This window comes from Haliaeetus albicilla, chromosome 15 (assembly GCF_947461875.1).
Source record: "Haliaeetus albicilla chromosome 15, bHalAlb1.1, whole genome shotgun sequence".
Lineage (NCBI taxonomy): Eukaryota > Metazoa > Chordata > Aves > Accipitriformes > Accipitridae > Haliaeetus > Haliaeetus albicilla.
The window spans coordinates 34927390-34940021 of record NC_091497.1 but is presented as its reverse complement, the minus strand read 5'-3'; the positions used below and the strand labels follow the sequence as shown (position 1 = coordinate 34940021).

Genomic DNA, 12632 nt, shown 5'->3' with positions numbered 1-12632 from the left:
GCAGTTCTATGTTGTAGCTGTAAAAGGGTTTATTAGCACCATGAGAATTGTGCGTTCCCCAATTCCTAATAAAACATGGGACAGTAGCTTCTTCCAACTGTATTTCTTCATATACAAAAATTTCATATAAGCCAGGTGAAGCTTAGATAGAGGGAAAACCACATTCTGAAGTCTGATTGCAGTAGCTTTTTGCCCTTCTCTTAGTTCACTAAAATATAAAATACTGCTTTGATGGCTCAAAAAAGGACTGTGTGTTTTTCCATTTTTGATATAACAGCAGATGTCCAATTTTTGAACATTTTGTTCGCAGTGTTCTGTTTTATAATAAGCAGTAGTTTAGGGCTTCAGCATTCATATTTGTATAGCATTTAATTATGCCCTCTCATCTAGACCCTTCTATTCCCTAGGAAGAGAAAACCTTTCAATGGAGTAGGGTTGGAAAAATACCATTAAGTTGTCATACTGTGAAGGGGCATGAGGAAATAGCTAATACAAGGATTATAGACAAGTGCAATTATTACACTTATTAAAAAGCAAGTTAGCGAAACCACCATATGATTAACCTAAAGGAATCACTGTAGGTAATGAAATCTCCAGAACCACAATTAAAATCCCACATAATAGAATTTTGCCACACAATGGGGAAGAGCAAATTGAAAAGGTGCTACAGATTCTGGAAAAAAATCTTCTGGGTACAAAAGCTATCAAACAGAAGTGCTGACTGCAGGTAAAGAGTCATGAAATGGGTGGAGACTGAAAGTATTCAATAAATAAAAGAACATCCAGATGTAGTTCTGTTACCAAGGAAATACGTTGGTTCTGTGAATCCAGAGGGTTTTGCAGTGCACTGTACTGTCATGTAGTCAACAAAGAAAATTTTCAGGAGCGTTTTTTTTCCCAGTAAAAAAATGCCCATTACATAAAGCAGATACCCTGACAGAAAGAAATAAAATCTCTTTATTGAATGGGACCAAGGGATCATAGATTAGATATATTTACAGGTGACCCATAGTCAAATATAAAAAGTTAATTTTATTCATATACATTTTTATTAATATACTTTTATTTAAATAATGGCTCCACAGATAACAGGAATGTCTCTTCAAAATGCTGGTCAGAAAACCTATGCACAGAGCGACGAGCATTTTCCCTGATCTCTAACCTTTTTTCAGGAGACAAAGAGAGGATATAAGCCATCGTCTCAGCATAATTGTCCTCGTTTTCTGCCAGGAAGCCTGTCGTATGTCCTTCGTAGGGTACCACAATATCTAATTTGGGGCCTCCAGAACTGTGAGCCAGGATAACTGTGCCAGCTGCCATACATTCAACTACTCCTGTAAAAGACACAAAACATGCTGGTGTGAATTGCACATCATGTACTTTGGCTTTCCATAAGTCACTGGAAAGTTAAAACCACAGTAAAATTCACCCCAAATTATAAGCTACTATAGCCTGCCATTCTAGATCAGCTTGAAAAATACAGAGTAAGTGGTCTCATAAGAAAAACAAATTTAAGCTTTTCAGTCCTAGGGACTGAAATGATAGTGTCTCTTAAACACATAAAATTGAAATTAGAAATCAGATATAATTGGTTAAGTTGTGGTTCTTGAAACATATTTTATTTACCTGAGATAGATTGTATCGCCAGTATATCTGGTGGGGAAAAAAGCTAGATACTGAAATAAATGTTAAGATAAACATGGAAGGTGGCTCTTTGACAGAACACTGCATAGTTCTGTTCTGCTCTGTAACAGAACACTGCAACACTGGTTTTATGGTGTGGTGGCAGCTGCAAAAAATAATTAAAAATTAGAGCTGAACATAACTGTATTCATTTTCTCATCCACACTGAAGATTTTTAACATTTAGAAAGATACTGAGAGAAAAGCTGACTGTGCACGTTTCAATCGGATGATATTCAGAAGTTCGGCATTTTGTAGATTAACAAATCTTTATAGCTTTTGACAACTCAGCAAGACAAACTAGTAAAAATTGTTATCACTACATCTGCATTTTTGATGGAAGAAGTTTTAATGAAATGGGAATCTGATAGTAAGCTTTCCTCAGCCAAAAGCAGTGGGACAGGAATAGCACATAATGTATACATCAACTTCAGTTCTCCTCCATAGTTCTGGAACAGACCTTAGAAATCACTTTAATTGCTGATTCTTCCAGTTCTGATTTCATTTTTTAAAAGTTCCCCTTAGCTCAAAAATTGCCAACTATAAATAATGCTCCAAAGTTTTGGTACATGTTTTTTTACAGGTAAAAAGCCATTGGAGATGAAGTTGAAATCATGCTGAAATTCAAAATCACAGTGTGATTGTATCACTTTTTTTTTTTTAAATTTACTTAACTAAACTGTTTTGTGGTGGGGGGAAATATGAGAAACCATTACTTCCACTTTGTGGCAGTTGCTTCGGGGAGACACTTCAGAGTCACATTATAGCCAAGTATGGCAACCGTTCTGCTTGGCTGCTGACTTACCCTGCTGTAGATTCACAGCAGATGGGCAACCTCGCGTTCCCTTTCAAGGTCAGGACTCGACTCACCCCAATAAACTGAGCCCAATACCTTAATACTGTACAACAGCACATTGCAAACCAGGTGCCAGCTCCTCTTTGGCACTCTGCTCCACGCTACAGCGACTGACTTAGGGACTTAAATGCCTTAGCGCAGGTGCCCAGTGCAATGAGATGACTGAGGGAGGTACCTGGTGGCATCGACACGGGGCTTACAAATAAGAGACGGGATCTGTGGGAAACGCGCACCTCTGAAACAGCAGCTAGAGCCTCGTGACATGTACTAGACATTCCAAAGGGCAGCTGAGGCAGCTGAAACACAATCAAAATCTCTATGCATGGATGTCTGCACGTGAACTGTGTCCAAGCCCCACCCCTGCAGCCAGTGGAGCCCCCGGGGCACGGTCCAAGGTGCTTCAACAGACGCACCCGCTGCCCGTTGAGGCCCCGTTGGGTAGGGGAGGCACCAGTGCAAGGCCAGCAAACCCCACGCAGGACCTTAGGGCGACCCACGATCTCGCAGAGCAGTAGCTGGAGGTCAGGCAGGACATCCTGGGCAGCACAGGCGGCACCAGCTGCCTGTTTGGTGACCAGCAGACACCCATAGTTAACGGCCTACAAGGCCTACGGCGGTTCCGCTTGCATTGCAGTTGCACCTAGCGCCTAGTCACCCGAATTGGTGCTGGAGGCTCTACCTCAGCTAGATTGCCCCTGAGGAGAACGGGAGTTGGACACCCGCTCGGCACGCAGACACCGACACCCAGCAGCCCTCGTTGCGAACTGAAGCCCTCCCCAACGGTGTTCCCAGCTGGGACAAGTGGCTGAACGCTGAGGAGATACTGACCGATCCCGAAGTGCTCATTCCACATCGTATGCAGGCCGATGGTGGCCTCAGCCAGGTGTCTCTTTAGCTCCTCAAAGGGAATGTTTATTCTGAACATCACATTGTTACTAACTCCCAGCTCTTCACAAAGACGTTTCAGGTTATTTACACGCTCTTCATCTTGCTGGTTACGACAGCCTCCAATTAGGATAAGCTTCAGTGGTGGCTGCTGCCCCAGTCTCTTCTCTTTCAGCAATTTGGCAAAGGCTCTGATTTGCAAAGGATGATCTTTTTCAGGCCTGAACTGGCTGACGGAAACAATGGAATATTCCCTGGTGCTCTTTTCCTCTTCCAGTGGGATATCCAGGAAGGTCTGAACATCGCACGGGGGATACACAATGCTAGTGCAAGCCCCAGCTCTCCAGAGGGAAAGGATGTGATTTAGCGTCCAAGAAGAATTAACCATAATCACGTCACTGCAGGAACCAACCAATCCGTACATGAAAGCAAAGAAGTAGTAGTAGGCAAGTTTAAATTTGCTGAAAAGAGGACTGTTTGTAATGAAGGCTGCATTGTTAAACCTGGTATCCTGATTCCTAACAACAGAAAGCATATCGGTGCTGATAGTGGGATAATGGACGTAGCATCCAACGCGACAGCCTCCTAAATATTTAAAAAGGGGAAGCGTGAAGGCGTAACCCATTGAGTCAATATAAATATCAGGAACACACTTTAGAAGAGCTTCCCAGCCAAGAAACACTGATCCTAAACTTTGTCCCAGCAAAGTGAAGTGAGGGTAAAGAGAAGCTTCCACAAGGTAGCGTTTTTCTAGAAATACAAACTTCACAGGATGAGTTAATTTAATATTGAATCTTCTGAAAGCACCTTCTACTATTTCTTCTCCCGTGGCACCTCTATCACCAGTGTAAACAACGCAAGTTACATTTCTGTACCTGCAAGAGTAAAGAGAAGGAATTTCATACATTCTTCTCTTCAATTTTTTTAACGTGAAACTAAAATACCATCCATTCAAAATTACTCAAAAGGTATATGAGAACAAATGCCTGGCCTAGCTCTGAGACGATTTCAACTAAACTATACTTTTCATTATACTTTCACAGTTTCTTCTGATCTGCAGAAAAACATATGGCTGAGGACTTGGGGAATATTTTTTTTTGAGTAAAACACAAAAGGAGCTCAGTATTATTCTACAGACTTAAGAACGCCTTGCCCTACGTTAGGAGATGTCTGTCTAGTGCGTAGCATGAGTAAAATACAGAAGACTCTGCAAGCCAGTGGATGTACCAACATTAAATCCAGTTTAGACACTAACTTGTTTTGCCTCCTGCACCAAGAGGCAAGTACCAAGATTATCAGTTACCTGCTGATGAGTTACGCTTACACAAAGCTCCATATCAGTAGTGGAAACCTGAAGAGGGAGGAGGGGTTCTCCCAAGGAGATAAAGAAGTGAGAGGTGTCACAGCAGGAAAGATCAAAATCTGGGTAAAGGGATGAAACGGAACAGTGCAACCAGGCGAAATGTGGATGTAAAAAAAAAGAGTAGGACCAGTAGATTAATGATACCTATTTAAATACGTAAAATGCCAAAATGCATGTAAATAATACCACCAGTAGCTAAGAATGAAATATGGTATTTGATAAACATATACGCTTACTTTTTCTGGAGTGTTCTTATGGCACACCACAAGACTCTCTCCCCTCCACCACCTGCATTGCAGTACGGGTGAAAAAAGGCAACCAGCAATGGCCGCTTCCCATCTTTTCCTGCTGAGGTCAACTGTTTTTTCCTTTGTTGTATCCAGAGCCGTACTCCCCACAGCAGCACCACCAAGCAGACACACAAAACTCCACTTAGAAATAATGCAGGGATTAACAATGAGCACAGCAATCTGAAACAAGCCAGAAATTTTAAAATATAAAACTGCTTTAAAGAAATACTATGTACGATATTGAGAGAGAAGGGCTTTCAGATAGAGCTACAGGGAGTTCAACATTTTCTTGAGTTCTTCTAATCTCAGAAATCATTGGTGTCTGCATATCATTTCAATGATTATGAAAAAAAAAAATCACTATTCTACATTGTTTAGCCAAAGATTTTTTTCCTCCTACAGTTACCTTGCAATCATTTATTATTGTTTATTCATGCCATGTGTCCATATCTATCTCTATGTGCTCTATACACTACTAAGGTTGCATGTCCTCAGCAGTCTGGCAAAACACAACTAGCAAAGAGATTTCTAAATAGATTTATGAGAGCTTTCTTCAGTCCAAGCTCCTGTTTGGCCTGCCTTTGCATGAACTGCTTTGGTTCAGAGCTACTTGGGCCAGCCCGCAGTGCGTGGCCCAGAACCTGCACCTTCCATTCCCCCGAGACTTGAAGGGCTATGTCGATTGTCCAGAAAAGCTCCGAGCAGTGTCTCTGTTTAGAGAGACCCGTCCCCTCACACCTCCGAAGCACTCCCTCTGCTCACCGCCGCCTCCCCGCACAGCTCTCCTCACCCAGGAACGGGAGGTTTCTCACAGGAGCCTCTTCTTGGCCTACAGAGCTTCACAGGCGCCAGAGCCTGGGTTCTGATGCTGCGCTACGTGTCACGATAAACGCCATTAGCCCAACACTAAAGGGGTTGCCCACGGCGACCCACGCGTCACCCCTGAGGCGTGAGGCAAGAGAACGCTTTCCTCTTCGGGACGAAGAAGCAGAAAAGCACATTAACCCTCCCGAGGCCGGCGGCGGAGCGAGAAGGAGCCGGGCAGGGGCCCGTCCCACCTCGCCCTGCCCGGCCGCCTCTTCCCCTCGGGGAAGAGGGTCGGGGTTGGGGTCTCCTTCTCCCTTCCCCTCCCCTCCTCCCCGCTGCTAGGACGCGCCACCCCACCCGCAGCCCCGGTACCTGATCAGCCCACACAGACTCAGCCCTCCCGCCACCATCTTGGACAACGCCGCCACGCCTTTCCGCCGGAAGGGGACGGCTCCCGGCTGGGCGGGCGGGCGGGCGGGCGGGGCGGGGCGAGGGGGCGGAACCAGCCGGGCGTTTTCTCCCCTCTCATTGGCTCCCGCGGGAGAGAGACGGAGGGGAGGGGAAGGGGTGGGGCTAGGAACGGCGAGCAGGGCGTGGCCGGGCCGGCGTCAGGTGGGTGGTGCGAGCGGGCGGCGCTCCCTGAGGGGCGGGAGCGGCGCGGCTGTCGCCTCCTCCTCTTCCTCCTCCTTTTCCTCCTTTTCCTCCTCTTCCTCCCCTTCTTCCTCCCTTTCTTCCTTCCCTTCTTCCTTCCCTTCTTCCTCCCCTTCTTCTCTCCCCTTCCTCCCCCGCCGGGGTGCCGTGCGGTGCGGTGCGGTGCGTGAGGAGGCCGAGGCCTCCCCTGAACAGCCATTTTCTTCTCGCACATCCCCCGGCCGCACGTTTTGTCTCTGTCAGTGCTGGCCCCTCTCTTTGGGCCAGAAGGGGATGGCCTGTCCTCCTCCTTCCAGCCCTGCCTCCCTCTCCCGCTTGCCAGCGAGTCGCCCTGAGGAGCGAGGCACCCCTCTGCTCCCCGGCAAGGCCTGCGGGTGAGCCCCGGCGGGCCGAGGGCAGGATGTCCCAAATACCCTGCGCCGGTCGAAGAGGATCCCCGTGAACACGGTCACTGGAGACAACGTCCACTGGAGGATGTCCAGGCTGTCTCTGGCTCATAGACTTTGTCTCCTGTTCTGTCTCGATTGGGGAGCGTATGCACAGACCGGAGGATTAGTGTAGAGATAAGACTGAAAAGTGCTGGTTTTTAAAGTGCTGCTAATGATGTGTCATTAAACAGCAAGACTTCGTATTTCTAAAATGGCTTCCCTTGGGGAAACGTAAGAAACGCATCCCGCTCTCCCAGATGCTGGGAAGTGTTGAGTGAAAATACCAGACGTAGGTGCGGAGGTGATTAGGCAGAATGGGCCAAAATATTTCTGATTTCCTGTCACATCCCTAAGTGCTTTTTTTCCACCCACTACAGTCTCCACTAAAAAAAAAAAAAAAGTAACGCTTTATGTGGCAAATTTGATCCAAATAACTCAGTCTCCACTCTCTTACAGAGTTGAGCTTGTCCAAAATTTGAGGGCATTTCAAACATACCTTCTTTGAACAGGACCTCTCCAGAACCTGTGATCTTTCAGCCTCTTCGAGGTCAGCATGATCTCTTTCATGTCATAGCCACCTGTTGATTTTGAGGTCTTGAAGCTTAAGGATGTTTTTGAAGGTCACCCTGTGTCTTCTTCATCAGAAGAGTGCTGGTTGGAAAATGCTGAATCGTTAGTTTATTTGGCCATTGCCATAGCCCGAAGCAGAGACATAAAAGTCTCTGCTGTAGTGGGAGTGAGAAGAGTTCAGCTTAAGTAATGGTTATTTGATTCTGACTTGCCTGGATTGAGTTTTCCACTTATAAGGACTCACCGTGTGGGAATAGAATTGGAAATGTGTCAGGCCCTCAAATTTAGAGTTTTATTGGTTATTTTACTGGTGTTTGTAATTAAATCTCTTGACTGTCTTAACTACTACTGACTATAGGTTTTACCAGGGCATCTTTGCCTTTATGTAAGTGGGTAAATTGGAAGAGTTCTGTTGGGAGGTCCAGCAAGCATGACCTAACGTTTCATTTCTGAACCAACAGCCCTCATAAGTGGGGTGCCACAGGCACTGGTTTCTCTCCCTTAATCTTTTTTCCTCTTCCCTGACAGAGCAGTTGCCTGAGAAGCATGTGGGATGTTTGCAGAAGAGACCTTTGCTGGATTCACATCTCTCAACTCAAGACACCTCTGTTGTAATGTCAACGTTTGAAGATAATTGCTTGGTTTCAGAGAAGAGGCATGGTTCTTCTAGGGCACAAGACATCCGGTCTATTTTAGATGATGAAACTTGTGTATCTCCCTGCTGACTTGAAAAGGAGCTTATGGCCACTCCCTTGGAAGGTATGAATCTTAGACTGAGTGTCTTTATGAAGCTGAAGGATCACAGATTAGCCATGGCTTAATTAAGATGAGGCTTAAGTAATGCTGAAGAGTTCCAGGAAGCAAGAAGAATAATTAATGAGGGAGACACCTACTTACCTGGTTTTTGTGTTGCCTGGGCCATAAATGGTAGTGCAGTGTTTTGGGTTTAGATTCAGCTCTCTGCTCGGGAAATCACATAGCAAATGTACTTGGAAAAGCCTTTGGCTTCATGTGGCTAGAAGAGTACAACTTGTTCTTTCCAGTCAGGCTCATTGCAAAGTTAGCTGTACTGAAATCAGGATTTAATCCATGAAGCTTCCAGTATAAGTCCTATGCTTTCTTCAGGGTTTCAGTCCTAAGTGTCAGAAGTGTATTTTAGCTTGAGCCCAGCAAAATATCTTGCTTTTCCTGAAACCACTTAATCAATTTCTTGGAAGCTCCCCAAATGTCCTATTAACGAATGTATACGTCTGTGCGTTTGGCAGCTGGAAGAAAAAGTCATATTTGCACGGTCACAATGGAAACAGCTGCCTCCTGGCAGCGTACGGTATTTCCAGTGCATGAACTTACCAGCAGGGTGAGCTTCAGACTTTATTCAGCTAGCTGTACAGCCAGATGTACTCTGCATGCATAGCATAGCCAGTGTGACAGGTAGATCTGGCGCTTCCCTCCAGCACTGAAATTTTTGCATGAATACAGATTGACTGTCCAGCCTTAGTGCTGCACAGCATATACAGTCACATAATTTTGCTAGTGACAGCAAACTGAGGGAGTTGTTGTTGGGAGAACAATTCATAGATACTGTTCTTGTCTTGCTTTCGCTCCCAGGGCAAACAACAGATAGCAGAGGAATTGTTGGGGTAGGAACAGCCCTCTCTGATTTATGTTCCTTTTTTTTTTTTAAGCTTCATGGCCCTTTCCTAACCATGTGCACTCATTTCTTGATGGGTACTTTCAGGTGGAGTATGCCAGGAAACATGATGTCCTTGTAGGCTGTGTATGACCTATAAGTTGTAGCTCAGGCACATTGTAATAAAGCATCTGCATAAACAAATAGATATTCTGGATCTGGATAACTTTTTCAGGTCGTTACCAATGCTAAACAGGGGAAAAGAGGAGTTCTTCACAAGACAATCAGGCTAGATGGAAAAGGATGTGAAGAAAAGCTGCAGTGCATCTGCTTGTATTCTCTGCCTGGTTTAGATGTGTGGTCTGGTTTTTTGTGTTGGTTTTTTTGTTTTTTTTTTTTTTTCCAAAAACTACATGAGTTGCTACAGACACAAACTCTCACATAAGTTCAAATGATAGTTTTGAAACCTCTGCCAGTCCTGGCACAAATTCCTCAGACCTGACTTTGCAGTCAGAAGATGTTTTGTTTGATGGCCCCTGTTTCTTCTGCCGTTCTTCCTATGTGTTTTGTAGTCACCTCAGATGGTCTTCTTTTCATGGAAGGCTATTTTTATTTTGGAAACAGTGTTCACTTGCTTATTGCAGGGAGAAGTCTGTGTGATGGTGGGAGTATCAAATAGTTTTCTCAGTTCTAATAATTTGTAGTTCACAGAATCACAGACTGGTTGAGGTTGGCAGGGACCTCTGGAGCTCATCTGGTCCAACCCCCCTGCCCAAGCTGGGCCACCCACAGCCAGTTGCCCAGGACCATGTCCAGACGGCTTTTGAGTATCCCCAAGGATGGACACTCCGCCACCTCCCTGGGCAACCTGTGCCAGTGTTCAGTCCCCGTCACAGTGAAAAAGTGTTTCCTGATGTTCAGAGGGACCCCCGCCATGTTTCAGTTTGTGCCCATGGCCTCTGGTCCTGTCACTGGGCACCGCTGGAAAGAGCCTGGCTCCGTCCTCTTTGCACCCGCCCGTCAGGTATCTATATATGTTGATAAGATTCTTCCTGAGCCTCCTCTAGGCTGAACAGTCCCAGCTCTCAGCCTTTCCTCCTCGTAGGAGAGGTGCTCCAATCTCTTAATCATCTCAGTTATTTTATTTCTTCTGTAGTCCATCTAGTGGTAATTAAAAAAAGACACATTAATACTTTCAAAGTTGTTTTGTTAACTTTTTTTAATCAGGCTATTCAGCTTCTGACGTGAGCAATATGAAAACTGTGTTGCTGACAGCCTTGCAGACTGCAATGGATACCTTTAATGTGTGAATGTCCAACACAGACTAATCGAGTTGTCACCACTTAACAACTTCCCCACCTTAATGCATATGTAGCAGAAGATATTGTGTGCATGTGTTTAGGGTATTGGCAATAACTTCAGCAAGAGCAGCACTGAGCTCTCTGTGGCGTTCCCACTCCAGCACTAAGAACGCTATTAAAAGCCTTGTCTGTAGAAATTCCATGTGGCTGACATGCCAATGAAATTAAACTAGCCTTGTCATGAAGTCGGCTTTGTTTTCACCTTCCCAGAGATGCACCAAGTTTTTAATCTTTTGCTGCCTCTGTAAGCATTTTTGTCCTGTTTAAAACCACTGGCAAGTAATAACACAAAGAAAGTGCATTAATATTGTGTAAGGATATTCATATGACAGTCATGTGGTCTTTTATACTTTCTTGTATAGTTGGTTACTTTCTTTCAGAAACATGCACTGTGTAGCATTCAGTCTCTCATACAGGACTGCTGTCTTAGCTACCAAAATGCCTGGGACTGTTTTTAGCAGAAGGAGTCTTAGATCATTGATATACACAGTAAGTTTTTCCTTTTTGCACGTGTCTTGTGGTGGGCTGTTAAATGTTACAGTACCTTTGTTCTTCATTGCATAGTAACAGGAGGCAGAAATAAAGTTGCGCCAGTTGTGTACTAAATATTTGCGAAGCAAAAAACTAGTATTGGAAATAAATTGTGGCACTAATGTATCTAGGGCAAATCACTATGGGGATGTTTCTACTGATATATTGTAATATTAAAGTTGCCAAATACAAGCAATTCTACTAATTTTTTTTTAAACTGTCATCTTTACTTTTGAGCTAGATGTGAGAGCACCCATGCCCTAGAACCATGTATCTATGAGCAAAAGCTGCCCGTTGGTTTTTTTTTGGCAGAAGCAATGAAGAATTAAGCAGCTTGGACCTACCCAGAATTTTTGCAAGAGCTCCTATAAACAATGTTTATTTGTATCACCAGGCAACTTAGGCAAGTTGAATCCATAGCTTTTGATTAACAGAAGATTATTTTCACACAAGTTGTCCCCATTGGGCAAGGACTATGTAGGAAAACAAATCAGTTCCACTGCTGGGGTTTAATCCTGTAGATTGTGCCAGTATTTTAGACTCCTGTGGACTCTTCTGTCAGTTCTCCTAAACAGTTATAAGCAGGAAAAAGCAAAATGTCTGCCATTTTTTAGGGTGGGTGAAGGAAATACATTCAAGCAACTCAGAACACAGGCAGAAATGGGATGGCAAATGATGTAGCCCTACTGATAACATCACTGAGCTTGCAAAATAACATGCAGACTCACCTTAAGTCCCAGCTTTTTCGGCTGGAAGTTTGGGATTCTTGAGGGGCTGGGGACTAATTTTGTATGCCTGTGATAGCAGACCAAACCCTTCTTGCTTTTCTTTCTCCCTTATGCAGATACTAATGTCTCTATGGCCATCTGCACCTAATCAGGACATGAAGGGGATCATGAAGGACCACCTCTTTCACAGTAGTACCCTAACATCTGTTTAAATCAACTATGAAACTGCTCAGGAAGCTGCAAAACTTCACAGCGTGAAATTTTTACTGAGATAGGCACCTCCATCATCAGACTTGAAAGGGTTCACGTATTGAAAAAGAAACACTCTGTGCTAACTTGTTCAAGGCACATTTGTGCACATGTGTTTGTGTGTGCTTCTCTTTGCCTGTTTCAGGAAGCAAGGGAGAGTGCTATTTGGATGAAAATCCAATTTGTTTCACATGAAGCCAGGATGAGGCAGGATTTGCATTCTGTGCTCACGTCTGGCTCCTTGGCACTGCTCAAGAAAGAGAAAGGAGCCAGAAACTAGCTGTGGAGCAGGACAGAAAGGAGTTACAATTATTGGAGGAGACTGTTTGGCTAGTCCAGACATGAGAGATGCAGGCACTGTGCCTCGTCGCCTCCTCTGACTTATTTCTATTCTGGGGATGAGGAAAGCTTGAAAGGTCGGTGATTTTCCCATGGGGTAGATTCAATCAAATATGCTCTTCTGGGGGGGTGAACTAAGGCTGCTTAGAAGTAGTTCCCTGCCACACTACCTTTTCTTTCAACAAGCAGAGGTACCAGGAAGGAATGATAAATGAACTGAGCCTGAATTTCCATGGACTAGCATCTCTGCTTCCCAGGAATT

The 12632-nt window shown here is 44.6% G+C and overlaps 2 protein-coding genes across 5 annotated transcripts in view; one reads left to right on the top strand and one right to left on the bottom strand.

Annotated features, from left to right (window-relative positions):
* Positions 1-929: 929 nt before the first annotated feature.
* On the bottom strand, positions 930-6345 carry ALG11 (ALG11 alpha-1,2-mannosyltransferase). The gene is made up of 4 exons (XM_069802772.1): positions 6256-6345; positions 5023-5256; positions 3367-4298; positions 930-1334 (listed from the first exon to the last, which is right to left on the bottom strand). Exons 1-4 carry the CDS (start codon positions 6291-6293, stop codon positions 1063-1065), a joined length of 1476 nt encoding a protein of 491 aa, XP_069658873.1. The 5' UTR covers positions 6294-6345; the 3' UTR covers positions 930-1062.
* A 342-nt stretch (positions 6346-6687) lies between these two features.
* The window catches only part of ATP7B (ATPase copper transporting beta), a 45706-nt gene continuing 39761 nt past the window's right edge, over positions 6688-12632 (top strand). For all 4 annotated transcript variants that reach the window (XM_069802764.1, XM_069802762.1, XM_069802765.1 and 1 more), the window contains exons 1-2: positions 6688-7509; positions 8061-8291. In XM_069802764.1, the coding sequence (XP_069658865.1) occupies positions 8229-8291 (63 nt within the window). In that variant the 5' untranslated portion in view covers positions 6688-7509; positions 8061-8228. The remainder of the gene's footprint in view (positions 7510-8060; positions 8292-12632) is intronic.

What these genes read in the sequence shown, in the direction of transcription:
- ALG11 (XM_069802772.1), bottom strand. Translation starts at nt 6,293, where the DNA reads ATGGTGGCGGGAGGGCTGAGTCTGTGTGGGCTGATCAG. An exon ending in AGTCTGTGTGGGCTGATCAG is followed by an intron (nt 5,257 to 6,255) that starts GTACCGGGGCTG and finishes GGCTTGTTTCAG; the next exon opens with ATTGCTGTGCTCATTGTTAA. An exon ending in ATAAGAACACTCCAGAAAAA is followed by an intron (nt 4,299 to 5,022) that starts GTAAGCGTATAT and finishes TTACTCTTGCAG; the next exon opens with GTACAGAAATGTAACTTGCG.